The sequence below is a fragment of the Dysidea avara genome, chromosome 5, assembly GCF_963678975.1.
Source record: "Dysidea avara chromosome 5, odDysAvar1.4, whole genome shotgun sequence".
Taxonomy (NCBI): Eukaryota; Metazoa; Porifera; class Demospongiae; order Dictyoceratida; family Dysideidae; genus Dysidea; species Dysidea avara.
This window is the reverse complement of record NC_089276.1, coordinates 26710379-26736863: the sequence shown is the minus strand read 5'-3', so window position 1 is coordinate 26736863 and position 26485 is coordinate 26710379. Positions and strand designations below refer to the sequence as shown.

General features: G+C 38.8%; 2 protein-coding genes and 2 long non-coding RNA genes across 10 annotated transcripts in view; all 4 read right to left on the bottom strand.

The window, feature by feature from the left end:
• Positions 1 to 1240: 1240 nt before the first annotated feature.
• LOC136256915 (uncharacterized) lies at positions 1241 to 3258 on the bottom strand. The gene is made up of 3 exons (XR_010701734.1): positions 3176 to 3258; positions 1872 to 1943; positions 1241 to 1362 (listed from the first exon to the last, which is right to left on the bottom strand). It is a non-coding gene; the product is annotated as an uncharacterized lncRNA (long non-coding RNA).
• Positions 3259 to 4530: 1272 nt separating this feature from the next.
• LOC136256908 (transitional endoplasmic reticulum ATPase-like) overlaps positions 4531 to 26485 on the bottom strand; it is a 196530-nt gene continuing 174575 nt past the window's right edge. For both annotated transcript variants that reach the window (XM_066049974.1, XM_066049981.1), the window contains one exon: positions 4531 to 4627. Coding sequence is in view for 1 of the 2 variants with exons in the window: in XM_066049981.1 (XP_065906053.1) it covers positions 4570 to 4627 (58 nt within the window). In the remaining variant the exon portion in view is untranslated. The remainder of the gene's footprint in view (positions 4628 to 26485) is intronic.
• Positions 6737 to 10247, bottom strand: LOC136256914 (uncharacterized). The gene is made up of 3 exons (XR_010701733.1): positions 10176 to 10247; positions 9872 to 10119; positions 6737 to 6789 (listed from the first exon to the last, which is right to left on the bottom strand). It is a non-coding gene; the product is annotated as an uncharacterized lncRNA (long non-coding RNA).
• On the bottom strand, positions 10269 to 23726 carry LOC136256912 (transitional endoplasmic reticulum ATPase-like). Of its 6 annotated transcripts, none has more exons than XM_066049987.1 (9): positions 23457 to 23726; positions 21375 to 21576; positions 19980 to 20033; positions 19876 to 19924; positions 19616 to 19653; positions 19473 to 19567; positions 18253 to 18332; positions 12257 to 12389; positions 10269 to 10288 (listed from the first exon to the last, which is right to left on the bottom strand). In XM_066049987.1, the coding sequence occupies exons 6-8, from the start codon at positions 19531 to 19533 to the stop codon at positions 12291 to 12293; spliced, it is 240 nt and encodes a 79-aa protein (XP_065906059.1). In that variant the 5' UTR covers positions 19534 to 19567; positions 19616 to 19653; positions 19876 to 19924; positions 19980 to 20033; positions 21375 to 21576; positions 23457 to 23726; the 3' UTR covers positions 10269 to 10288; positions 12257 to 12290. The 6 variants fall into 6 exon arrangements, 2 of the variants coding, with proteins under 2 accessions (XP_065906059.1, XP_065906058.1); XM_066049986.1 differs by lacking the exons at positions 10269 to 10288; positions 12257 to 12389 and adding exons at positions 17187 to 17207; positions 18081 to 18205; XR_010701729.1 differs by lacking the exon at positions 19473 to 19567.

The window sequence follows — 26485 nt, the reverse complement described above, 5'->3', positions numbered from 1 at the left end:
AGTAGTTTTTGAGATGGTATCACAATGTCCCATGTCTGGATGTATGAATATTTGTAATAGATCTCAATAGTGGTTGTGTATGATGAAAGATTGATATTGGTTAGTATTGTAAATGAAGACTATTCATCATCAAGACTCACGGTAGTGAGTCGCGCGGCCAGTAAAGCAGAAACGCACGGTGCAGACAATAAATGACACGACCACTACGTGAGGATTTTACAGGAACGAACGTTGTCAAATTCGGCCGTCCTGTAACTCACCCGCCACTTACGCTATCCCTCTGAAAGTCTAGAGTTGAACTCATCGTGTCACTAGTAACTACCACACAAGCAGTGAAGCAAATCCATGCCGATTGTTTCGTGATCGAGATTGCCGACATCAAAGGGGAAGGTTGTTTTTTTTATCGCATGCGGTTAGACGCAACCGCAGGTGTATGCCTTGCATTCCTTTGTGCATTCCAAACATTGATTGCCCTTCTATCGCTTCAGTATTCACTCAATCGCCTCAAGATTCACATCATCGATTTCACCATACATGATTATCCTGCAGTCATAATTTCAGCACCAAACGAAGTTTCAGTCGTCCTCAGTTGACCTAGAGGCCAAATACAAAACCCAGATTGTTGTTTTCCGCAATACTCGCTTGGCATGTAGGGCAATGTGTCTTTAAACTGTTCTAAAAGTTTCGTTTAGATTGAAACATATGTTTTCGAGAATTGCTAGTTTGACATTTGAATTTAGTCGCCCCCACGTAATTTGCTCTCTAAGAATTTTACTCGGAATTTAAAGAATGACGCAGAGCACAACTGCGGTCACTGGGTATTGATGAACTGGCGCTCTATGTAGTTAATCAGTGCATAAAGCCACAAAGAAGTGTGCTGCCATAGATTATAGTCCACAGATATAATCTATGGTGCTGCATACCATCGTTCGTTTTTAACAAAGTTAGTCTCCCCCACCGTGACGTAATTTGTCCCTCTAAGGGCGTGGCTTAAAGAATGACACAATACAACTGCGGTTACCAGATTTTGACACAAGCTGCGAGTAATTAGCACATGTAGCTAGCCAATTGTCACCATGCATTATTACATTTTATAGCACCCCCACACAACAATTATGCATCATACAGAGGACACATGAATGCCAAACACTTTTCACAACAATAATGTAAGAATTATACAATAATGACAGTAATATAACAGCTATGAAATGTTTTTCAGTGGCCCACCATGGTAGCAAGTCTCACATGACGCCTTGTATATTCATCCAATCCAAGCACAATGGGAGTAACATGTAAGTATGATGACAAGTTGGTATGACTCCATTTGTAGAATCCAGATGAGTGGGTGTGGCTCCAGTATGTCTAAACAGTTAACAAACATTCCTGTTATAAATACGTGCTAGAGTTGCAATATAATAGCATAGTATTTAAATACAACAATACATAGTCTCCATTGCATCACTATCAAACAACACTAAGTGGAGGATATTGTTGCATCTCTAGTATGTACACTCTATCAGTACAACCTGTCTTAATGGCCACCAGTATAGAAAGACAACCTCTCTTGAAAAGCCAATTCCAATTGAGAATTTATACACTGTTACCTGCTTATTGAGTGAAGGTGGCAATAAACAAGTTCCACTGTAATTTATACACATGATCTGATCTGTATATTCTGTCAGTGGATGAGATCCACTTGGCCAGGACAAAATGTGACCCAAATGTCCTGGATGATCCATACTCAACCCACTTATGACCCAGTGGCACAATGGAACTGAGTATAGAGAATACATTTATATTTATTTCTAAGATGTGTGGATGTGTGGACACATTACAACACATTACATGTACATACAAGACATGCTACGTACTGTTTTAGCATTTCAAGTCACCACATTATGTACGGACCAGTCAACAATGCTTCATAGTGCCCATCAGTAAACCTGAAGAAAAGTTATGAAAAATAAAAATTCACATAAGTACAATGAAACCTCATTAATATGGCCAGCTGTGGAACCAAAAATTTGGCCTGAATAACAAGGTGGCCTTATGAATGAGGTCATAAAGTACTGCTTAGCTATATATTTGGGATCTACTAGAGGTGGCCAATATAATGAGGTGGTCTTATTAAAGAGGTGGCCGCTAAGTGAGGTTTTACTGTACATACAGTTCACAATGGTGAACAATCTTAATGGTTAACAATATACACTGAAACCTGCAGGTCACTTGTGGAAGATTGCTCTCTACACAAAATGACACATTCAGAGATGGATGATACAGTAACACATTGTGACTTCAATACTCGTGATGTATCACTGCTAGGCAGCAACCATATACACGGCACTGCCAATGCACCACATCGCACTTGCTTGTACACACAATTTTGCTCAAGATTTTACAAATTGATAATTAAGGGGTGTGGAAACTAGCTGCTCGCTCGAAAGACTGTGTGGCAGCTGTTTCCCTTCTGTACAAGTGGCCACCAAGACAGGTCCACTGTGGATGAAAGCCAGGCATTAGATATTTGGTATTTCATGTGTTGAAGGCATTCCAGGGCTTCCGGTAGTCTCAAATCTCACCACAGTTTAACTCAGGCAGTGTTGTGGTCACCACTAAACCATTGGAATGCTGTGTTATGTGAAAAATATATCCTATGGATAATGACTTCATCACTTTCTTCATCAGGAGCTTATAAGGACCAATAGTGAAACTTTTTACACTTTGGGTTGACAGCCAACTGCCTAAGCCTGAAGCAGTGCCTTTGGTGCTCTAACAGATTGGCTGCCCCCTTGCTGCCAGTACTCACTGTCTCATACGTTGTCACACACTAAATCCATCTCTATAGCCAGTTAGAACAGTATGCTTCTTACCTTTTTTAAGGCGCAAAATGCAGCCACCTCTTTAGAAAGCTAGGTCAGAAACTTTTTGTCCCTACAGCATGAATAATGACCAGCTTTCACATTAGTGATTAGTGATCATGGAGGATTATTTATTAAGATACTAAGATATACAAACGCTACAACCTCTAAATATAGCAGTAAATTTTTTACCCTGGTCCAATGTCTAATAATCGTGAGAGACTCTACTGTGACAAATATATGTTTATCATGATATGTGCTAATCGCCTTTTTACAATTAAGTTTTACAACACAAATACATGTATAGTTAAACTCACCAATTGTGACTAAATCCCTTCAACACGAAAAGACAAGTAATGAGGCAACCTTGGAGACAACAGCCTCACAAGCCTATTCTGGTGCGCTTATTTAGTAATATAAATTTTAAAGGTGTTTATTTACAACAGGACATAATTACGCGCCCCTCTATTGTCTCTGTACATACTTGCCTTTTCTTTACTATTCTCATTTCATTTCACAAGATCTCTTGGCAGGGGAGTAGCTTCTTCACTTGAATTAGTCGATGCTTGAAGTAGATCGAGATACTCTAATAGAACAGTCACATTTCTACAAGTGCCATATTTTTATATTGTAAAGTGTGTAAGTAGCTAGTAATTTAAACTATACAATCCAATGCTAAGCAGAAGTTATAACTATGCTAAATATTGATTGCAGTGTTACAACTATTTTGTGACTGCTCTAATAGAGTATTTTGATCGTTTTAATGTAGTACAAGATGAAAGGCAAAGTGTTATTAAGGGTTTACTAGTTAAAATGGGTGTTAGTTGACTGCAGTTGCATGCCACTAACAGGGCCGCCCAGAGAAATTAGGGGGCCCAGGGAAAAGAGTTAAAGAGGGACCCAGGGGCAAGGAAGGGTCTAGATCCTGACTGCTCTATTAGAGTATATCGATCTTTCTTTAAACAGGCAATCAAGGGGCCCCTTTTGGGCTGGGGCAGGGGGAAAATACCCCCCCCCTCCAATGTGGGCAGCCCTGGCCACTAAAATTACAGTTATATTTTAATATTCTGTCACTGTAATCTGGGGTTTCTGTCAAAACCATGGAAACTCATCTACTGTTATCAACAGTGCATTGCTTATTCTAACAAAAAGTATTGAAATCCCATCCAAAAACAGTTTATAGCTGTAAAAAAGTGCGCGTCCAAGTAAAGCAGAGTTAACTGCGACAAAAAGTAATGATATCATAATGTGGCCATGTACGAGGTGTGCAAGTTGTAAAATTAATATTAGCTAATCAGATAATACAATGTTATTGTTAAAGTGTTAATGAGAACTATGTGATGTTAGTTTATAAGTGTGTGAGCATCTTCATAAATGCCACACAAATTTAATTCTCAATAAAGCAATGTGTATAGATTCTCTGATAGCAATAAATAGTTTGAGTTTGGCCGCCTTTCCTGTATACGGCAATGCTACGAACAAAGGAAAGGTGGCCAAACTCAAACTATTTATTGCTATCAGAGAATCTATACACATTGCTTTATTGAGAATTAAATTTGTGTGGCATTTATGAAGATGCTCACACACTTATAAACTAACATCACATAGTTCTCATTAACATAGTTCTCAGTAACAATGTGACAGATGACTGCATCATGATACACCAACTTACGTATTTATCCATGTCACTATCAGATCAACAGGCAAAATGTCATAGCTTCTTCACAGTGAACTTTTCTGATTTCAGGGACTGCTTCATCTCCCACATCCTACAAGTACAGTTTAATCATTACACTGTACACACATGACATGATACTGCATATACTACTCCTGAGAAACAGACTAGTACCATACAAGTACACAGAAAAATTTGACTAGAGTAGGGACCATAGCACATTGATAAAAAGTGCTGAAACAAGCTGGAGCAGTGCGCGATATTAAATCACAGTAAAACAATAAGAAGTGTTATATCCCTACCAGTGTTGTAAGTGGGTCAGTACTGTTGACCTGTTTGACCCACTGACCCAAACAGTTATCTGGATGGGACCCGGATCTGATCTGGTTTAATTAAAATAGAGGCGTGCCTCAAGAGCTATATTAAAAGTCCACAAATTTCAAGTTACATTAGTTAGCCAGCATAGAAAGGATTGTCTGCAAGAAGTGAGTAGCTACATATTATCAAGTGGGTGTGGCTCCACATAAGTCTACATGCAGCTACAGCAATTAACAATTTCCAGAAGTTAGCTACTTACATTTCAAGTAGCAATACGGATCTCAATGCATGCCCACAGAGAACAGCTGATACAATTCTAATAAGTGGGTGTGGCTCTACATACCCAGCACACACAGCAAAACATATCCCTGGGTGTGTGTGGCTCCATGTAAGTTTCTTGAGTGTTTACAACTGCATTTCCACCAATACAATCGTTGTTAACTTATAGTCACATGTGATCTCATCCAGGTCAGACCCAGATATTCAATGAAGTGGATAAGACTTGACCCGGACCAAATGTGACCCAAACGACCCGGCCCACTTACAATGCTGATCCCTACTGTGCATTTTTATTATGGTATCTTGAGCACAGTAGGGATACACCACTTCTTATTGTTTAACTGTGATTTAATATTGTGCACTACTCCAGCTTGTTTCAGTACCTTTTTATCAATGTCCCTACTCTAGTTGAAAATTCCAAATTTTTCTGTGTACTTGTTTGTTAACTGTTTTTTGTAAATATTATAGATCTTACTGGTGAACCCACGCATACTGCATGTGAAATGGCACTGTGCCCCAGCTATATCAATTATCGTCTGAAAAGTGAAGTATCCGTTACGCTTCGTTGTAAGCTATGTTCAACCTGTTACACAGCAGTATGAATCAAGAACTGTTCAAAAAGCACCACAGCAATTCATGCATACCAAAAGAAATGGTGCCGTGTGCCCCAGTTATATCAATTATCGTCTGAAAAGTGAAGCATCCATTATGCTTTGTTGTCGGCTGTGTTCAACCTGTTACATAGCAGTATGAATCAAGAACTGTTCGAAAAGCACCTCTGCAATCAAAACAGCCACCATGAAAATATGGACGATTTCCATTACGAAGGGAAGCCATCACGTGCTATCGCCAAATTGACACTTTTCACTGTCAGCAAAGATAAATGGGACACAAAGGAGGACACTGGTAAGTCCATGAAGAATGCATTGTACATACTGCGGTATGCCAAAAGGCACCTCTTGGGCCGAAGCAATGTTGAACAGTGAAAAAATCAAGCCCGTAGCCTTAGCTGTTACCGAGTTACGCTTGCCTGAAGGCATCAGTCAGTCAGTCAGGTAATCAGTAGAAAATTCCGTTAAATAAATAATTTTTAAAATTCTGTAGCAACTTGTTGAAAGCGTTTTGGGTTGATCTGAAAGTTTGTTTGGGCTTAGTTTTAACCAATACTGTCTCAGGGGACAACTACACTGTATCACATTGTACTGGTTTACAGCCATGCCTCCCATAACATGGCAACACATACAATTACCATGTATGGTTAGCAACCATGAGCTTGTACAACAGAAGCCTGTAGTGTTTATAACAATATTTCAGTGGGACCACCTTCTCCAATTTATATCTTAGTACCTACAACGTTGGTCTCACTATCATCCGGAGCTTATGGAAGGAGTGTTGTTACACTTGTGAGCTCCTGCTATATTTGTGTGTGTGTGTGTGCGTGCGTGCGTGCGTGTGTGTGTGTGTGGCATGGTTTGTAATTGAGTAATTCAAAATCACTGTACTGGGAAAATTTACATAAGGAGTTTAACACAATCCACTTGCTTGTAAAGTGGTTGGACAAATACTAAAGTTAAATATGTCTGTAACACTAAACACACAACACACTATCAGGTAGAGGAATGCACAATAACTGGTCAAGCCTGTCTGGTTATAAGATGGCTAAATAATTGAAATAGCAATGAAACAATTATTACATATAGAGGTTATCAGGTTGGTTGTCTGTGACTATGTTGCACATGTGCGATGGCATTTGAGCTGTGATTTTGAATTCTACGAAGAGTGAATTTCATTGGCTATTTACTGTACAATGCGCTAACATAGTTGTAGGCAACCAACCTGAAAATCTTCAGAAAATTTGTACCTGTGTGTTAACCCTTAAACGCACATGAAACTTTTGGGGAAAGCGTGTTGACTCATTTCACGCATTCACGGCGACATTAGGTAGGGTAACTCAACTCCTTTAGCCTAAAACTACACACATTGATCAAAATTCTATTCACTGGGCTACTTGGGGAAGGTTAAATAAACACTGTAACAGTAGAGACTTATTTGTTATGAAGCAAAGAACAACAGCAATCAGTGTTATCCATCAACTAAGCTTCTCGCCACATGTTTAACTTTGATTGTGGGTTTAATCACGTGAGCTTTGCATGGCCTAATGCAAAATTAGCGAACAAACCTTCGATTGGAACAACCGTCATCAAGTTATGGATCATTTTATAAAGGTGTGTAAAGGTTTTACATGTTTATTTAATGAAAAGTTGATTACACAGTGAGTTCTGGCATTATGCTTTAGCACAAAGGGGAAAGCCCTAGGTATCATTGTAACACTTATTACATTACGAGTACAATGAAGTAAATTGCTTAGACATAGGAGGTATACTTCGAAAGTTATAGTACTTTGTTTACAGCCATGTGTATTTGCCTATATACAGCTGTATAGGCTGTGTAGTATAGGCTTATGCACATCTAAGGGTTAACCAGGTTAATTACACAATTATTGTGCCAAACGAAGTGTTCATCATCTTGGATTAAAAATGAAACTTCTAAAGGTTGTCATTTGTCAATTATAGCACTTAATGTGAGGGTGTAGAGCAAAACTTGTTGGAATTCTTTAAGTAAACCACATGGTAAACACCTGCGCCATTCAACTTATTTATGCCCATATAAGCTGGTTTTACAATAACCTCAATTTTAAGTGTAATGTATAGCATAGTGGTAAGAGCATCTGCAGTCTAATTGTGACGTAGTGAGTTTGATTCCTTTTTTTTCATTTTGATAACGTTTTTGTTGACTTGTTCCATTCTTTTCATGCACTACTTTTCTTATACTCTCAACCTTATTGGAACATCTTAGCTACGTATGTGGATCTTTTCATGTTATTTTTATTGTGTAATATTCACATGATATATACACTATACGTAACTTAATTTTTCTATTGTGCTATCTTCCTACCTGTCAATACTTTCTTGACATTTTAGTACTTCAATCAATAAACTAAGTAGCAGCTAACTTTACTGTGAAGTTTTAAGGGAGGTAACCCATGAAATAGGTACAGTTATAGGACAATGTAGGGAACAGGAGTACATGTACAGTTTCAGTGCTATACAGACACTTTCATAGAAAGTTTAATGTTCATAGCTGTTTTATATATGTATGGGGAAATAAAGTTCTTCACATAGGGTCAGTCACCTTAATAAATAATATACTCACTACAGCAACTCCTGCACTGTAGGGCAGGCACCAGTGTTGGTATACATATATTATACAGAGTTGGGGTCACTACTCTAAAAATGTAACTCAATACATATGTGACCGGATCTGCGAAAATAGGACATAATTGCCTATTTTCCGAATTCCTGTTTATTAAATATTTATAATCTACTTAGCCAAGTGTACCCACTGGCAAAGTTTCAGCTTCATATGTCAATAAATTGTGGAGTTACAACCCTACCAAGTAGCAACAACAGAAAAATTAATATGTACAGCATACATAGAGAAAATTTATCACAGGCACTTACAAAAACGGTTGCAACTTACCAACGGATTGAGGTACAGAGCCAAAATTTTCCCCATCGTGCTCGCCATGAACAGGGGAATCAATTACTGGGTAAGTTTTTCCTTTACTCACCCTTCTTCACTGCATACAAAGACAAAATTCGTGAGAAAAAATCGTTCGCATACGATTGCTTCGACATGACGTAAAGAAATGTTCATAACTTACGTAACCTTGGGTTTACTGAAACAAAACAAAGATTTTCCAACTCCTCTTGAGCAGGCAAATAAGATGATATCCAGTTTTTTATTGTCAGTCCCTTCCTTCACTATGAAAGAGGGGTTAAAAAAATTGATGGAATTTTTAAAATAATATGCAAGTATCTCATCCAATGTATTCGATGCTTTAAACTGTAAATTTAGGCTTGTGTGATTATGTTCCTTTTTCGCAGATCCGGTCACATATTACTAGTTACTTCTACACAATGTAATGCATTACATACTACACATTACTTTGAGGGCTGTAACTAGTAATAAATATTATTACATATTACATTTGTTTGTTGCAAGCTATAAACTAAGCCCAACCTTCTAAATACATGCTCCCAGCCTACAACTACAAGTGACACGAGTGAGACACTTCTCTGGCGTAGTTCAACCTCAAAACATATTTTTGTAGTATCTTGCTCTCAAGGGCACTCCCCATACACAATTACTCTTTGCTCTTGCCTGTACAGCTGTCTTCAGTGCTATCAGGGGCCAATCACATACTGGATACAATGTGCATTAAAAAGAAACAATGCGTTACAATTTTGGGTATTTACAGATGTAATACTCATTATATATATTACTCGTTACTTTATGTATAGATATTATCTATGCTTTATGTAACATGTTACATTACTGCATTACAACATAAGTAATATTATTATGTAACACGTTACAAATGTATCCCCAACTCTGCATATACATGAATGTCAAGTGTCAAGGTCACATCTACAAACCAGCACAAAATATGTACAATAGTGACTGTACGGGACAAAACTCGCACAGTATGGTATGTACAGAGAGAGGCAACAACACTTTAAAACTTAAACTGTAAGCTATCACTTGAAAAGTTGTAATTTTGATACAGTGAACACTGTAAGGGGCAGACTATTAAAATGTGTGATTTTGGGTAGCCATTATTCCTCATGGGAGGGGTGGATCCCTAATATTAACCACTACCATACTCAATTATACTGACCCTAAAATTGTCCATTGTTACTGCCAAGGAGCTAGTCCATCACTTCAACATCAATAGTGTCATCCTCAAGATCAATGTGATACATCTTCTCACATATCTGTGTGTAACACAACACTTCTATCATTACTGTACACAATACATCTACTGTATGTTACTATCAATACACAGGTTATTACCTGTTGGAGAGCTACTTCTGAACAAAGTGAAGCAAGATCAGCACCAACATGACCATGAGTCTCAGTAGCCACCTGTAATTAGAACACACATGTAAAATACACTAGTCATCTTTTGTGATTAATGTCACCTGTTCCAAGTCAACATCACTTGCCAACTTCATGTTCTTTGTGTGAATACATAAGATTTCTAGTCGTCCAGTAGCATCAGGGATACCAATATCAATCTCCCAATCAAAACGACCTATAATAACATATACCTCACATTATTTACCGGGGAAAACATATTTACTTATTTACACCAAAGCCAGGGTGTCAATAGAAATGAATAACAATATCAAATACCGTATAACGGGAATGATTTGCGGAAGAAAATATTCACGAATGATCCATGCATAAAGTAATTAATAATTGCATGGGCGTCCACCCACAATGAATTGATTTTTTTTCCTATGGATAGCTAGGGAATGCTTGACTATATGGCTGACTCTGACATGTTGCATACTACGCATACTAGTAGCCATGCACGATCACTGTTTCGCTGGAGAAATAGGCATTCACGATAATGAGTGTGGACGATAGGCATGCCTTTAGTTTGGGGCGGCACTAAAACTGAGGCTAAGACACACCATTCTGGCACAGTGAATCGCTGGGCTGCTTATATTTGCCCCATTTAGTAGCACCGATTTTTCCACTGTCACTGAAGCTTGCATCTCTGTTCGAATTACACGCCACGGTCCTGTGCCTCACTGGTAATACCATCATGCATATATGGCAGTTTAGCGAGTAGCAAGGCAAGTAGCTACCCGTTTATGCACTTGTTGATGAATGCTACAAGGGGAACGTCCTACCCCCCCCCCCCCCCCCCCCCTTCCCCTGAGTTGATGAATGCTACATCAACTCAGGGGAAGGGGGAGGGTAGGACATGACATCACGATAATTGCGTGACGTATCCGTACTGTACATTTTGCCATAGGGTTTAGTTCTAGTAAACCATCAAGGTTAGCGCTGTGATTCTTTTTGGAAATTTAACTTCACTAGTGTAGAAATCATTTTATGTATCTACTGAGCCCCAGTGAGTCCCAGCAATATGATGGTGAATTTTACAATAGCGCATTATTTAGAATAAATGTTTATCGTAATTTCAGGTACCTGTGTTATTGTTTGCTGTACTCTTACTTGTTAGTAGTAAATACAATCAACTTTGGCATCTACAATGATGCAAGTAGCTGGTATGTTAGTTTTTCATCATGTAATTATCATCGGAATTCAACTAAATTATGCAAAACTATATGCATTGTGACATCATGTCCTACCCCCCTGATCCATGAAAAAACTTTAAGAAAAATTTTGCAAGAAAACATTCGCGAATGCACCTAAAATGGCAAAATTCACGAATGTTTTCTTCCGCAAATCATTCCCGTTATACGGTACATGGATTTGAAATAATAATAATAATAATAATAATAATAATAAATAAAAAAACAAAAAAAAACAAAACAAATAGAAATGTTAATTTTACATGTAATAATAATTATAATATACACAGAGATAGTAGACTATTACCTACATGGGAGCCTGGTTTTCAGTAGTAGAACATCAACTTGTTGCCTTTCCAAGGGATGGGAACTTAAGCCACACGAAAGAAGAAAAGGAAATGGCTTAAAACTTAACGGTAGCCCAGGCTGCTAAAAATCACAGCACAGTAAATATGTTTGGCAGTAAAACAGTTTGGCGAAAACCCTATGATTACCCCGGCATACCACGCACTGTCATTCGCTGGTTCTTGAGAAAAATGTTTGGAGGTTCGTGAACTCTTTCGGGATTATTTGTTTCTCGCGATGTCCAATGAACCTCACGATGATCTAATGGGAAGCCCACACTTGCTCGCACAGTACGTCGCTACCCATTCTGTTGCTATTAAGAAGGATATTTCTGGAGCGTACTTACAATATCTTTCTTATTTCTTGGTGGTACCACGGATCGATTTCATCATGTGAGCTGTCAGGCACATGACACTATCTGTTCATGTGATTGCTAAAACAATTCGCGGATAAAACTTTGGCAATTGTAATACCATTCGCCAAATTCTCCACAAAGTTTTTTGCCACCAACATTTTTTACTACACAGTATCCTAATTCCCAGAACCCCAGCTAATACACTTAACCAAAACTAGTCTTTTTACATTGGTATATGTAGTGGATAACATACCAAATCTTCTCAGAGCAGCATCAGAACTGGCTTGTTAGTTGCAGCCATGACAACAACATGAACTCTTTTGTTTTAATCCATCCATAAGAGTGAGAAGTTGTGATACAATTCTTCTCTCCACTTCACCATGTGTCTGTTACAATTGGTAATAAACACAGAGTAACAGAAGGTCACCAATACCTTATCTCTCTTGGAAGCAATAGCATCTATTTCATCAATGAAGATAATAGCAGGAGCATTCTTCTCTGCTTCCTCAAAGGCTACATACAATGAGAAAAACAACACAAGTAAAGGTAACAAAACACTGATACTTCATGTGTTCAACCTGTAGGTGGATTTAAATCTAATCAGGCAGTGAACAGAGTCCGACCATAAAGTGAGAAGTGATCACTTTTGTCTCTTCACATTATATAGTACCAGCAGTGCTATTAGTGACACACACACACACACACACACACACACACACACATGCGCACACGCTCCATGACTGTTAATGTGATTTCGTTCAAACCACAAAAGGTTTGCACTACGATATTTACTCCGTGTACAGACCAATTTTGAAGTAATTCAGTCAAGTGGTTCATCCTGGAGGCGTGATAACACATCACCTTATTATTTTTGAAAAATTGTGTATAACTCCCTTGTTCTTAGTCTGATCTGAACCAAAATTGGACTGTAAATGTACAGTATTACGTCCCTAATGCCCTCCAAATTTTAAGTAAATTGACCAAAGCACGTGCAAGTTATTACAATTTTTCTAAAGTGTGCGAGATGAAGAAGAAAAAGATTAAGGAAAATATGAAGAAGATAAGATGAACTTTGAAGGTGCGTACCTCAGCAATGGATATGTGGATTTAATTCAAATTTGGAATGGGAGATGTTCCACCCCGAGGGAGTTTCCACAGCAAAAATGGTAAATTTCTGTCCAGCCATTATTGAGCTATGGATGTGTAAAAATGGCATTTTCTTGGTTCCTGTAAAATACACACTTGTTTATCGCGTGCCCGCACTGGCCGCACAACACACTATCGTGTGTCTTGACCATAAGGAGCTTCTGCTGGGAGAGCATTATCAATGTCCTCCATATTTCCAAGTGATTTGGATATCTTCAGTCAAATAGTTTGTTTCATTGAGGAAATGACAATCAAACGGTACAGTCGTACCGTTTAAGTAGAGTGAAATTTTTGTGTGCCGCTCAAAATCCCGCCTTTAAAAATCATCCTAGAGACATCTTACAATACAAAAATCACCTTTATGGAATAGTACTAGTCCATATAATACATAAAACAGCATTAAATACAACAAAACGCTTACAGGTGGCCGGATACAGAATTTTAAAAATCGCCAAAACTTTGAATTTTAGACTGACTGCCTGACTGCCTGACTGGACCACAGTCGCAAGCCTAGAGGCCAAACGAAGCAGTGCATGGCTACCATTTTATGCAGCAATAACAAACTCACCAGTGGGATGTGCCTTTTGAGGTTCTGGCGAGTATGTGCCCTCTGTGCCTTGTCTTTTCTTTTATCTTCAATCAGGCTGCTTGTCTTCTTCTTCATCCAACGAAACCATATCAAGGCATTAATTTTCCGTATCAACACTTTCTTTAAGCAGCATAATAGACGCCACAAGATTATTTAAGGCGCTTAGACTACGCTACTGTACAGAGAAATAGATTATACTCCTTACTGATATAATCTATGACGGAGGGTAGGTACTGTACGGAGGTACTGGTACTAGATAGCTTCACGATAGGTCACAAGATCACGCCAATTCTTCATTCTACGCATTATCAATCTATTGATTGAAACCACGATGACACACCCCTTTTGCACTAGCTGTATTTCAGTGACCACACACCTTTAATTTGGAAGGCTGACTCGACATATTCTATAATCAATCGAAACCATGCCCCTTTTTGAGCAAGTGCACATCTTGCAGGCTGCCTCGAGATACTGTAACACAGCAGTCACCCTAATAGAACAGTCACATGTTTATAGCCTTAACAAAAAAAAACTAAACAAACTAGTATATTAAAAATTTAAAAATAAAGTAGGAATCCAAGCGATAAAAAGTAGTGAAACAAGAGAAGAACGATGGTAGCTATTACAGCATAGCTCGGTGGGAAATTCCTACTTTGGCATTGAACACAAAATAATGGCTATATCATGCCAAAGTAGGGATTTCCCACCGAGCTATGCTGTAATAGCTACCATCGTTCTTCTCTTGTTTCACTACTTTTTATCGCTTGGATTCCTACTATATTTTTAAATTTATAATTTTTAATATATACCATATAGACAATATAGCATAAATAGGGATTTGCAACAATGACATAATTCCCATAGGAACTAATAGTTTTATGTATGTACGGGTAAACCTTGTTGCGGGTCCAGACTTTGAGTGGCCATGTCTTGCTAAATTTACTTTGGATTTTCGTGAATTTACCTTGACAGTTTCCTCTTCACTTTTACATCAAGTGTTATCAAATCACTACGGTACAAAGCCAAATTGTCTCAAACTTCATTGTTATGGTTGCCCAGGAGTGGCACCAACAATTTTGGTGGCACTATTACTAAGGACCCTAACAAGCCATGAGAATTTTTCAACATTAACTAAGTCCACAATAATGGAAGATTTGTATATATGGAAGATGCATTTCGTGAACAGAGGCTGATTCTGAACTTGCAACCAAGACAAAAAAAAGTTTGTCTGTAGCTGCGAATCCCTTTTTACTATATTACAACAATACTAAGAAGTAGGGTGCAGCTATCATAATTACAGGTAGACAAGCAGGCAGTATTATCTGCTAGACATGTCCCTGGCGAAGTGTTGTGTGTACTGGTTCCAACAATCTTCTAATTCACACACACTCACCAATAACATTACGGGCTCACACTCACACTCACTCTCACGCACACACAAAACACACACACACACACACTGACACACAAAACACATACATGTTTCAAAGACAAAACTAGTCATTCCATCTATTTCAGCCAGTACTTGATTGATGACATCATCTCAGCAGTACCACCTAAAAGAACATGGTATACTCCTGTACATGTATTCAAAGCTTATGGTACTCATGTACATGTACAGTATTTAAAGCTTTGTTAAAATTTTTGAAAATATACACGTCTTCTTGTACTGTTACTTGTGAGGTATATCAAGCCCTCCTATATGGTAAACTACTCACAGTATCAGACTGATTGCCAAGAGCTCTAGTCTCACACAGTGCATAGTAGCAGCATCTGTGTGTGTGTGTGTGCGTGTGTGTGTGTGTGCGTGTGGGTGTGCGTGTGTGTGTGTGTGTGTGTGTGTGTGCGTTGAGTATACCTTAATTGTCAAGAACATGTTGGACATTACAGTATGGTGATTCTCCAAACTACATGGTCAACAATTCCAGACCCTACACAACAAAATGTCCACTCCTTCAACTACTACAAATACAAGCAGTAGCTAACCTTTATTGAGATGATGTTGAACTTGTTTTAGTAAGTAGAGTCATACCACATCAGGGAGGACCATAGAACACCTGTGTGTTTACATGACACAAGTATATTCTACATACAATACACACTAGCACACAAAGTATTCAACAGGCTCAAGCACACAAAGTAAAACTGATAGATGTCACTTTATGATCACACTAACCAGCTGGAATACTGTGCAGGTACTCAAACTAATACAGGTAAATCATTGAGGGGGTTGGTCCATAGGAGAACTGTACTAACTTCATGGATCAATGACATTGTGTCCACCTGGACTTTGTACATTAAGTAATTTCCTTCTTTGGCTTAAGATCCCACAAATATAGCTGGTAGACTGGACCAATGTGAGTACAGTGTCAACAACTGAGGTTGTCTGTGTCCTATAAGAGTGTACCACTATATCACTTTTTGAAAGAAATATCTTTTAATTTGATGATTTGTGTAACAGGCCTGTTGACAACTATCAATATGATAGAAAGATATCTTCGAGGAACAAATACTTTGTTCATAGTAAAATTAGTAAAGTCTACAGAGTTTAAGTGACAGTCTAGCTTTATACACTATGCCTCCATTGTATCTTCAAAAGAATATCACACTCAGTCCCAGGTGTAACTGCATGATCACATATAGACACATTACTTAGTGCATACCTTTAACAAGACTATGTATAGTTACTGTGTCATGTTGGTCCCAAACACAATTGTACTTCATGATTTTAGCCATCCAATTATTGAAGCCATAGGTACGTACATGTACATGAACATACACAGTAATATCATAAAAAGTAAACACATACAGTAAGTAAGTGTCATGGCTGGATACACCAGCAGAACACAGGTGATAAGTTAGAGATGGATTAATGGACATCACAAGATATTATTCAGCCAACAATTGATTGCTACTATAACAGTTGTAGGTTTAGTAGAATGAATACTCTAAGGCAGACTATTAAAATGTGTGATTTTGGGTAGCCATCATTCCTCATGGGAGGGGTAGATCCCTAATATTAACCACTACCATACTCAATGATGATACTGACCCTAAAGTTGTCCATTGTTACTGCCAAGGAGTCCATCACTTCAACATCAATAGTGTCATCCTCAAGATCAATGTGATCCATCTTCTCATGTATCTGTGTGTAACACAACACTTCTATCATTACTGTACACAACACATCTACTGTATGTTACTATCAATACACAGGTTATTACCTGTTGGAGAGCTACTTCTGAACAAAGTGAAGCAAGATCAGCACCAACATGACCATGAGTCTCAGTAGCCACCTGTAATTAGAACACACATGTAAAATACACTAGGCATCTTTTGTGATTAGTGTCACCTGTTCCAAGTCAACATCACTTGCCAACTTCATGTTCTTTGTGTGAATACATAAGATTTCTAGTTGTCCAGTAGCATTAGGGACACCAATTTCAACCTCCCGATCAAAACGACCTACCTGTATAAAACATACACTTCACATTAATTACTGGGAAAACACATTTACTTATTCACACCAAAGCCAGGGAGGGTGTCATGCTTTTTTGCTGCCTTTTTTGTTCCAGCTTTTCTACAAGTAATACTATTAGATTGGATGTTCATCGTCAAAAGTCAAATAACATCATATATGTAGCATGGTTGCACTGTATAGTCGGGATAAAGATTAGCACTTTCTTGCAAAGCAGCCTCACCTTCCCATTACAACTTGGCAGTATTGGTTAAGTACTGTAATAAGTATAAGCAAGCACTCAGAGCAACTACACTTTCAACAGAATTTTAATTATTTATTCTGACTGGTGCTTTCAGCAAAGTATAACTTGATACTACGGGGTTGACTTCTTCACTCTTTGTCTTACGGCCAGCATGTGCCTTTTTGCCAACCACAGCAGCTACAATGCATCCATCATGGTCCAAATTTGTGTTCCATTTCTTCTTCCATCATTGTGGTGTTCATTTATGGGAGTGCAATGAATTCTTGTGCTGACTCTTGTATTACAATGAGAATTGACTGTAATTTCCTGACTAGATTGATTGTAGAGGCACTTCTCATGTTCTTTGTTTGTAAAGCTTTAAAATGGCTACAACACAGCTAGAAATGGCTACTTTGGTTTTGATAACTGGTTGAACATTCAGACACCAAATTATTACGATATGTACAGTATGGTACCACTCTTTCTAAGATGTAATACAAGTGGGTTCGCCGGTCTTATACTTATGTTTACAAAGTAAAAGGCCAGACACAGAAGCCAGCCAGGCTTTTTTGCCAGCAGTACCACATACACATAATCAAAACTGATGTTTTATGCATTGGTATATGTAGTGGATAACATACCAAATCTTCTCAGAGCAGCTGGGCCTGTTAGTTGCAGCCATGACAACAACATGAGCTCTTTGTTTTAACCCATCCACAAGAGTGAGTAGTTGTGATACAATTCTTTTCTCCACTTTACCATGTGTCTGTTACAATTGGTAATAAACACAGAGTAACAGAAGGTTACCAATACCTTATCTCTCTTGGGAGCAATAGCATCTATTTCATCAATGAAGATAATAGAGGGAGCATTCTTCTCTGCTTCCTCAAAGGCTGCAATGAAATGACACAAGTAAAGATGACAAACAATGATACTCCATGTGTACAACACAGAATGTAGGCCATTTAAATATAACCAGGCATTAAACAAAAGTCTGACTATAAAACGAGAAATGGCCACTTTTCTGTCTCTCCACGTTATACTTGCAGTGCTGTTGGTGAGAGCATGCTGGGGTAAGCATGGAGAACACACAGACACACACAACACACCTTTAGCTGCCATGCTAGCATGGTCATGCCTACCCAGTGAACCACCACTGGAACACATGTGTGCTACTCAGGTGCTAGGAGTCAGTGCAGGCAATTCCTCCTGGGGCAGGACTAGTAACCCGCAGGAGGCTGTACCATGTCCCACAGGTGAAGGTGTGGGCACCTGAAGTCTTGCCTGGACCTTCACCGGTTGTGCAAGACATGGACAGTTGGCATTAGTTTCCCCAGTTAATACCATGTACCCACTGCTGTTACAGCTTGGTGGGCTACTTCCCCAGTTGACACCAGGCCACCAATTAAATAGCTGGGTAGACTAGAGCAATGCGAGTTAAGTTTCTTGCTTAAGGAAACAACAACAACAACAACAACACCAATTTGATGTAACCCAGCATTGAACCAGGAACCAATTACCAGGCCGATGCACACACACACACACGTACACGCACGCATGCACACACACAACACACACAATAACAGGTGTAGGTTTAGTAGAATGAATACTCTAAGGCAGACTATTAAATGTGTGATTTTGGGTAACTTATTGCAAGGCCATTTTTTTAAGTGTGAAATCCACGAAACCATATGATTTCTTACCAACCCCTACTGTGAAAACCAGACTGGTTTGTATAATTCTGGTTTTGAGATATTTCCTATTGAAATACATTGGGTAAAAAAACATGTGCTACATAAATATGTTTTAATCGCTTCATAACACAGTGAAGGAAGACTCAAATTGAAATATCTACTATACCACTGGATTTGCCTCTTCATGGAGAAAAAGAATATCTTTGTTTCGTTTCTGTACCATGAAGCAAACACGAGTTACGTGTGTTTGTTTACATTGCGGGTAAAACATAACTTAATTGTCACCGTTTGTAAGCTTGAACAGCCTTAGCACAGGTGTATTTAGGCCAAAAACTACACCTTGTTGAATGCCCCAGTTCATGGTGAATTGAATGACACAAGTCCCAACTCCGTAGCCCATTGCATTCAAAACTTATGATTGCTTAAACGAGCATCTGTAACAAATCAATTGTGTCTATCACTATAACTCCGAAAGTACTTACCAGATAAGGCCGAAACTTTAACAGTCCATTGGTTTTCCCTGTAAACAACAAGGAAATCATAAAATGAAGTTCAAGGAAAATGCAAATCAGTCAGGTTTTTCTTCAGTGGGTCGCATTTATCAAGAGAAAAGGAGCCAGAAACAGTTCTGTATGTCAATCAGTATCAGAACAACATAGCAGGTTACACACAACCACATATACACAGTTGCAACATTTAGACAGACAGTTTAACAGTAATATATTCTTAATAACTTACGCACCTAGCTATCCACCTCCTGGTGGGCCATACAATAAAACTCTCCTAGATGGCTGTAAAAATTGTGACTGATTTATGATCCACTTTAAAGTTGAACATTACACATACCTTGACTCCAATAACTTTGAATAGTTGTGGATGCCACAATGGTAACTCAATCATCTACAACAGAAGACACATGAAATTTTCAAAAGGTTAAATTTTCGAAAAATTCGAAATAACAATGCATTTTCAAAAAAAAAAATTCTTTTGAAAATAGCTAGCAATACTACATCTTTGAAGTGACAATCAATGAAAGTATAGCTAGCTATAAATGAAGTTTGTGAGTGCACGCACGCATAGTTTATACTAATATCAGTTAGCTATAGGCATAATGTATATAGCTAGGCACTGGGCCGGAAGGTGAACACAATTAGCCATATAGCTATACCATGAGCAAGCACGAATGGCACCATGAGTCTTTAAGCCTATAAGAGCTTGAGAGACCAGTCTGAGTGACATTACCAGGAAAGACAGCAAATAATTATCAGTAAATATCAAGATGTACTGAAAAACGCCATGTATGTACTTATGGCTCAATACGCAGGCCACTGGATTAAAACAAAGTCCACCAAACAACATGGTTCAAGCTACCAAGGAAAAGCCTAGGGTAGCTAGATGCAATTCTATCAAAGCCAGATTGGACCTTTATCTAGCTATACTGAACAATCAAAGCAGCAAATTCTAGCTATGTATGTGATCAACACAACCATTGTTGACTTCCTCCATGAACCTTTCTAGTTGATTATCTACGGTTGGTGCGGTAAAGAGGAACAGTTTCAAATATTTTTGAACTTCCAATCAAGCACTCTTTTCAAAAATTAAACTTTTCGAAAATTTTCCGCTATATGGTAGCACACTTTTAGATAATGTGTACATGTGGGACATACTGACAGACAAACAGAACACTCTTGTGCATACATCATAATCATTATCATTACATATCTAATCAACTTCGTAAAAGCAAAACATCAAAAAATATCCACGCAGTTTTGTGTAACATCTTACACTTTAATATAGCAGTCAAGTATTTTACACAATAGCAATACACAATGTAGGCCAACCAGATAATAACTGACTAGATCACTTTTGTCCCTCCACGTTATACCTGCAGTGCTATTGGTGAGAGTATGCCGGAGTAAGCATGAAGATCAAGAGAGTAGATGAACAATTTAGATAATTTCATTTCAATGTCTGGAGGTTACTATTTACAACAGAAACCTGTGGAGCACACCTGGCTCATACGTAGGTACTGTAGAAACATGCATGGATGTGTGGGCCACATTCACACATGCAAGTACACACACACACACACACACACACACACACACACACACACACACACACACACACACACACACACACACACACACACACACACACACACACACACACACACACACACACACACACACACACACACACACACACACACACACACACACACACACACACGAATTTCACCTCTTTGATTTGTGTTAGTTTTTCCTAAAATCTCCAACATCATCATAACTAACTTCATTTAAAGTATCCTCTTCATCCTATCTCTTGATTGGTTCACCATCACAATGGATGACAGTGTCAGGAGCCACAATACAGTGAGGGGATGGGTCTGTCTCCACTACCTTGAACTCTACTTGCTCTCCTTGTACCAGGAATGTGTCTCCTATTGGAGAGGCATGTCTTCCTCACAATACATTGTTTACAAACAACATACATATAGATATAGAAAAATTTACTGCAAAGGTATTTTCAGTTTTTCTACAACACATTTTTTTGACTACAATTATTTCCAGACCTATATAAGTACACACAAGTATATACATTGACACAAGAATCAAAAAAGAAAGCAGAGATATTACTGTGGGGTATCAACAGCTTTAAATCCCATGCAGTAAATTTGCCAGTTTAGTGACTGAGTTGTTCTTGTATGACATTCCTTACATAATTGTATTGTATTTTTGTCAAATTATCCACATAACTGCATGTACTGTTTGACTGATGTAGTTCAGTTATGTTAGCGTCACTTTGAACCTCCAATCAAAGTACAACATGTCATGATATTCACCCCAGTCATGACATACCATATATTGCAGGAAAGTTTAGTAGGAGGAAACTGGGCAAATTGGTATAGGATAACAAGAAAAAGTTTGGTGGATTTAATTGTATTGCTTGAACAATTTGGTAGATTTTAGTTTGATGAAACACCTCTCACTCGTCGAACTTTCCTTCTGTACAGGATACATATATCACTGGGTAGTGCTAAAATCTGGAATGGACGGAATCAATTGGGATGCGCACCAAGGAGAAAAGTTGTTTTAGCAAATTGTGCAAGGTTTCCAACTGTTACACAGTATGTGCTAGAATAGGCATGTTGGAAATCACTCGCTTGAATTTCTATTTAATACCTGCCACGTGGCATATTGTGTTCTTACCAATTCATAAAATTCTGATGTAGAATTACTTCTTTATCATTCTTAAGGATAAACTACTGTAGTATTTTCATGTTACAGTTGTGTCCAAGCCTTTAGTAACAGTGAGGTTGGTTTTCTGAAGTCTGCCAGCATTAGCAATGATTTACAAGAGTTGACCGCAGTGTATGTTAGTGGCTATAAATTATACGTTTAAAACTCTGAGTGAGCCATTTCTAGCATGTCTATAAGTAGAAGAAAACTACAATTCTAATTACTGTGTGACAGCTGGAAACAGTGCAAAATGGTTAACTTGGTGCACATCCCGTTCCGGCTTTTAGCACTATACCCTACAGCACCATCACCTTGACCCTAGACCACAATGGTAGGACAGCTTGGGTTCTCCAGTGAACATGATCAGGTGCTCACTGATATCTCTGTAGTGATATAAAATTTTTGTGGCTTTGTGACCAATCAAATATGAGGAATCACATTCAAATCTCATTACCATTGGATTATTTTCACATGATAACATACACTTTGATGACCATGGACACAACATTCACCATGGCATAACTGGGTGGACTGGATTAAGTCTTCTTGTTCATGGAAACAACAAAATCAACAACTGCGTGTTAGTTTCATGCACATAGCCAGGCTGTACTAAATTGCAGGGTGATGTTCAATTACAGGATTATAGGTGTCTGCACCAAAAAATAAACCAGAAGAAATTATGTCTTCCAACATAGGCACTTGTATAATCTTTAACCAACAAGCACACTGTGCTTTCTAAGTATCTGGCTACACAAGACTAACTGGGTATTAAAACTGGGATCCTGCTGCTAAATGTAAACCCCAACCCATAACACTTCAGAACACTAAAGGTCACACATCAATGGGAAGTTGTATAGGTACACATTGTAGGTAGATCTGTGAGCACAATGAAACTTTGATATTACCTTGACCTGTGACTTAAGAGTCAACACTTCCGTTTACTTGTGTTTGACTGTGGTCACAGATCTACCTACAGAGAGTACACCACTCTCCCTTCCCCAACACCATCCCCTCGGCTTGCGTGTTAAAACAGCCAAAGGACATTGCGACTGGCTTGAAGCTAAATTGAAATGTTCTGTACCTCTTAATCATTAGCTCTCACGCACATTACTGTCCGCCTGTTGCTTCCTCGGCTGTTTACGCGGGCTTGTCAGCTTGTGTCCCATCCTTCACTTCAGCTGTAGATAACTGGGGAGGAGTGCAGCGTCTTCATTTAATGTTACGCGAGCATCGCCATCGTCCCTAGACTGCACAGGACGTTACAGAGTACCTCAGACTGTCAGAATCTCGCTCAGAATCCATCCAAAGGACGCGCACCACGATGCACGTGCGCTCGCGTGCGCTACAGCCGCTTGCCTCGATTTCTGCAAGATTTTCGGATTTTACAATCTCTACATTTGTAGCGATCTGCGTGAAGTTTATGGACACGACGGACTGGGCATTAGGTATGAAGTGTATGTCACTAACTAAATCTGTTTGAAAGTACGTATGTTCCAGCATCAGTTGACCTATAGCTAGCACTGGGGGAGGGGTGTCTTGGGGCCGTTTAAGCCCAATTTCCTTTTTTTCTTTAGCTCTGTAGGTGTAGGGATAGGCAAAACCTTTTTTGTTTCATAGAACATCTTAGCATAGAGTAGATTTAAAAAAAAAATCTATGCGTATATAGCCAGACCCTTTTCTTTCTAGGGGGAAAAAAAGGCAGCCTTTTTTTTCCCCGTCCCTACACCAAAGAAAGAAAAGGGTCTGGCTATATACGCATAGATTTTTTTAAAAATCTACTCTATGCTAAGATGTTCTATGAAACAAAAAAGGTTTAGCCTATCCCTACACCTACAGAGCTAAAGAAAAAAAGGAAATTGGGCTTAAACGGCCCCAAGACACCCCTCCCCCAGTGCTAGGTCAACTGATGCTGGAACATGACCCTTAAAGGGATGACCAGAGGAAGAGCGAGAGCCCCTTATGCACATGAAGGCAGAATGTAATAAAGAGAAGCCAAGATGACAGCGAAGCCAGCTCATCACCCTATAATAGGACGATTTCCACTTACATGATACAGTGGCGGATACAGGGGGTTGCAATGGTTTCAGCTGAAACCCCCTTTGAAAATAGCGCACGTCCCAAATTTATTGACGAGTCGTCGTGTCAGTGATAAAATCGCCACGTGTCACGTGTGTTATAGAAGGATTCTCTACTGGCGAAAATCTTCATAGTTTAGCCTTTGAAATCACAATTATAATGTTGTACAGCAGGTTGTGACCTTTTTTTTTTTTTTTTGGTCTTCGACTTACAGCTAGGCTGAAGTTGAGTGGAATCTGAAACCCCCTCTGAAAATTTCTAGATCTACCACTGTGATAGGAGGAAGGCCAGGAGCTTGTAAGCCACAATGGTGAAGGTACCCATGCCTCCAGAAGTTGAAAAAGCAAGAGGACTAAAATTACCGTGTTCCACTTCTCGCACTCTCTCCTCATACTGACGGCGTTTCAAAGTTTCATGCTGGCGATAGGGATTACAACGGTTTAAAGGGGCATAAGGGTTAAATATTCTAACATCAAAAAAGTAGGTTCAAGCCGAGAACCCCAGAAGCCTTGATGTCCAAGCGAGCACCAACATCTTGGTTAGCTGTACGTAGGGAGAGAGATTCACCACTCAAGGGTTGAAGGGAGGGTTCAGTAGATACGTCATGACAAACCTCTGACATTAACTCTACAGTCAAATCTTGGATGTCGTTGTGGCGGATGGTGGGGAAGGCTCTGTTCGGGCAGCTGACACATAGATTGTAGAGGGTGCTTCATGCAAGACTAGTATGTTAGTGTCTCATCTCTCTTTTCCATTTTCAAGACATATTCAGTTTTCTTCTACTGTAACTAGATCGCATTCACTGACCCTATCAATTCCATCCTCGACTATTAATCCGTATCGATACTCTTTCTTTGTTAACACTCCTTTTCTTTGGAACACTATTCCCATTCACATTTTACAGCTGTCAAATCGGACTGAATTTAGGTCTGCTCTTCGTCGCTTTCTTTTATTGTGACATTTAATTGTATTTTTGACTGTTCTGTTTTGTATTTTGCAACTGTGTGGTTACTTGTCCTGTGTGTATATATGTTGTCTTTATGTGTGTGGGGAACATGTTTGCAGGCTGTATCCTTCTGTGTACCCATGTATTTTGACAAAAATTGATAATCTAATCTCTAATGACATCAACCCTGTAACTAGCTACACTGCTCTAAACAATGTGTTGAGAACAAAAAAAAAGCCATGTGCATTGGTCAGAGTGGCATTTTAATGATGAAATTGAGCATGGCAAAATTCAAGTAGCTCTAATGGGCATGCCCAGGATTATTCAAAGGGGAAGGTAGATGCAAGGGTGTGAGAGTACAGCCCCCCAGACGCTGATGAAGATTTAATTTTTCAGATTGTCAAAAGCTAGTAGTCTGAGTGCTACATAGAATATTAAGCATTTGGTCAACTTTTAGCTACTGAACTGACCTATATAATATGCCTGATGATCTCACAATCACACACACACACACACACATAATACCTTGTATCATAAGAAGAAAAAAAGCAAATTATAATTTTGTAGCCTTCATCGGTATCATGCAGTTTCATACATGTATAATCATAGATAATAGAGTACTTAAAAGGGATAGGAAACACAATCTATTTCTGGTTATATTTCATTACTCGTGACATAGTCCATTGTATAATTGTCCATTGTATAATTGTCCATAGTTACCTAGTTGTAGAATGATGAATAGTAGGGGAAGCATTTTCCACACTGTCTCCAAGTCAACAGAACTTCTAACCTCATGGAATTTTCTCCATACACTCTCCCTCCATCCTGGCTTACCTATTTTAGACTGTTTGGCTGAAAAATAGCGGCTCTGCATATCGACTAGCATCTTCGAAAAAAGACAAGCTTCTTGAGAATGACTTTTAGACCATGATAAGAATTCTGTGGAGCATTCATATACTAACTGCTTCCTCCTAGAAGTCACATCTATGGCTTGTGATAGCTCAACCATTTGGCCTAATGGTTGAGGCAGTATTCCATTCACAGATTCAACAAGCATTAAATAAACAATTGTAGGCCGGAAGGAGTTG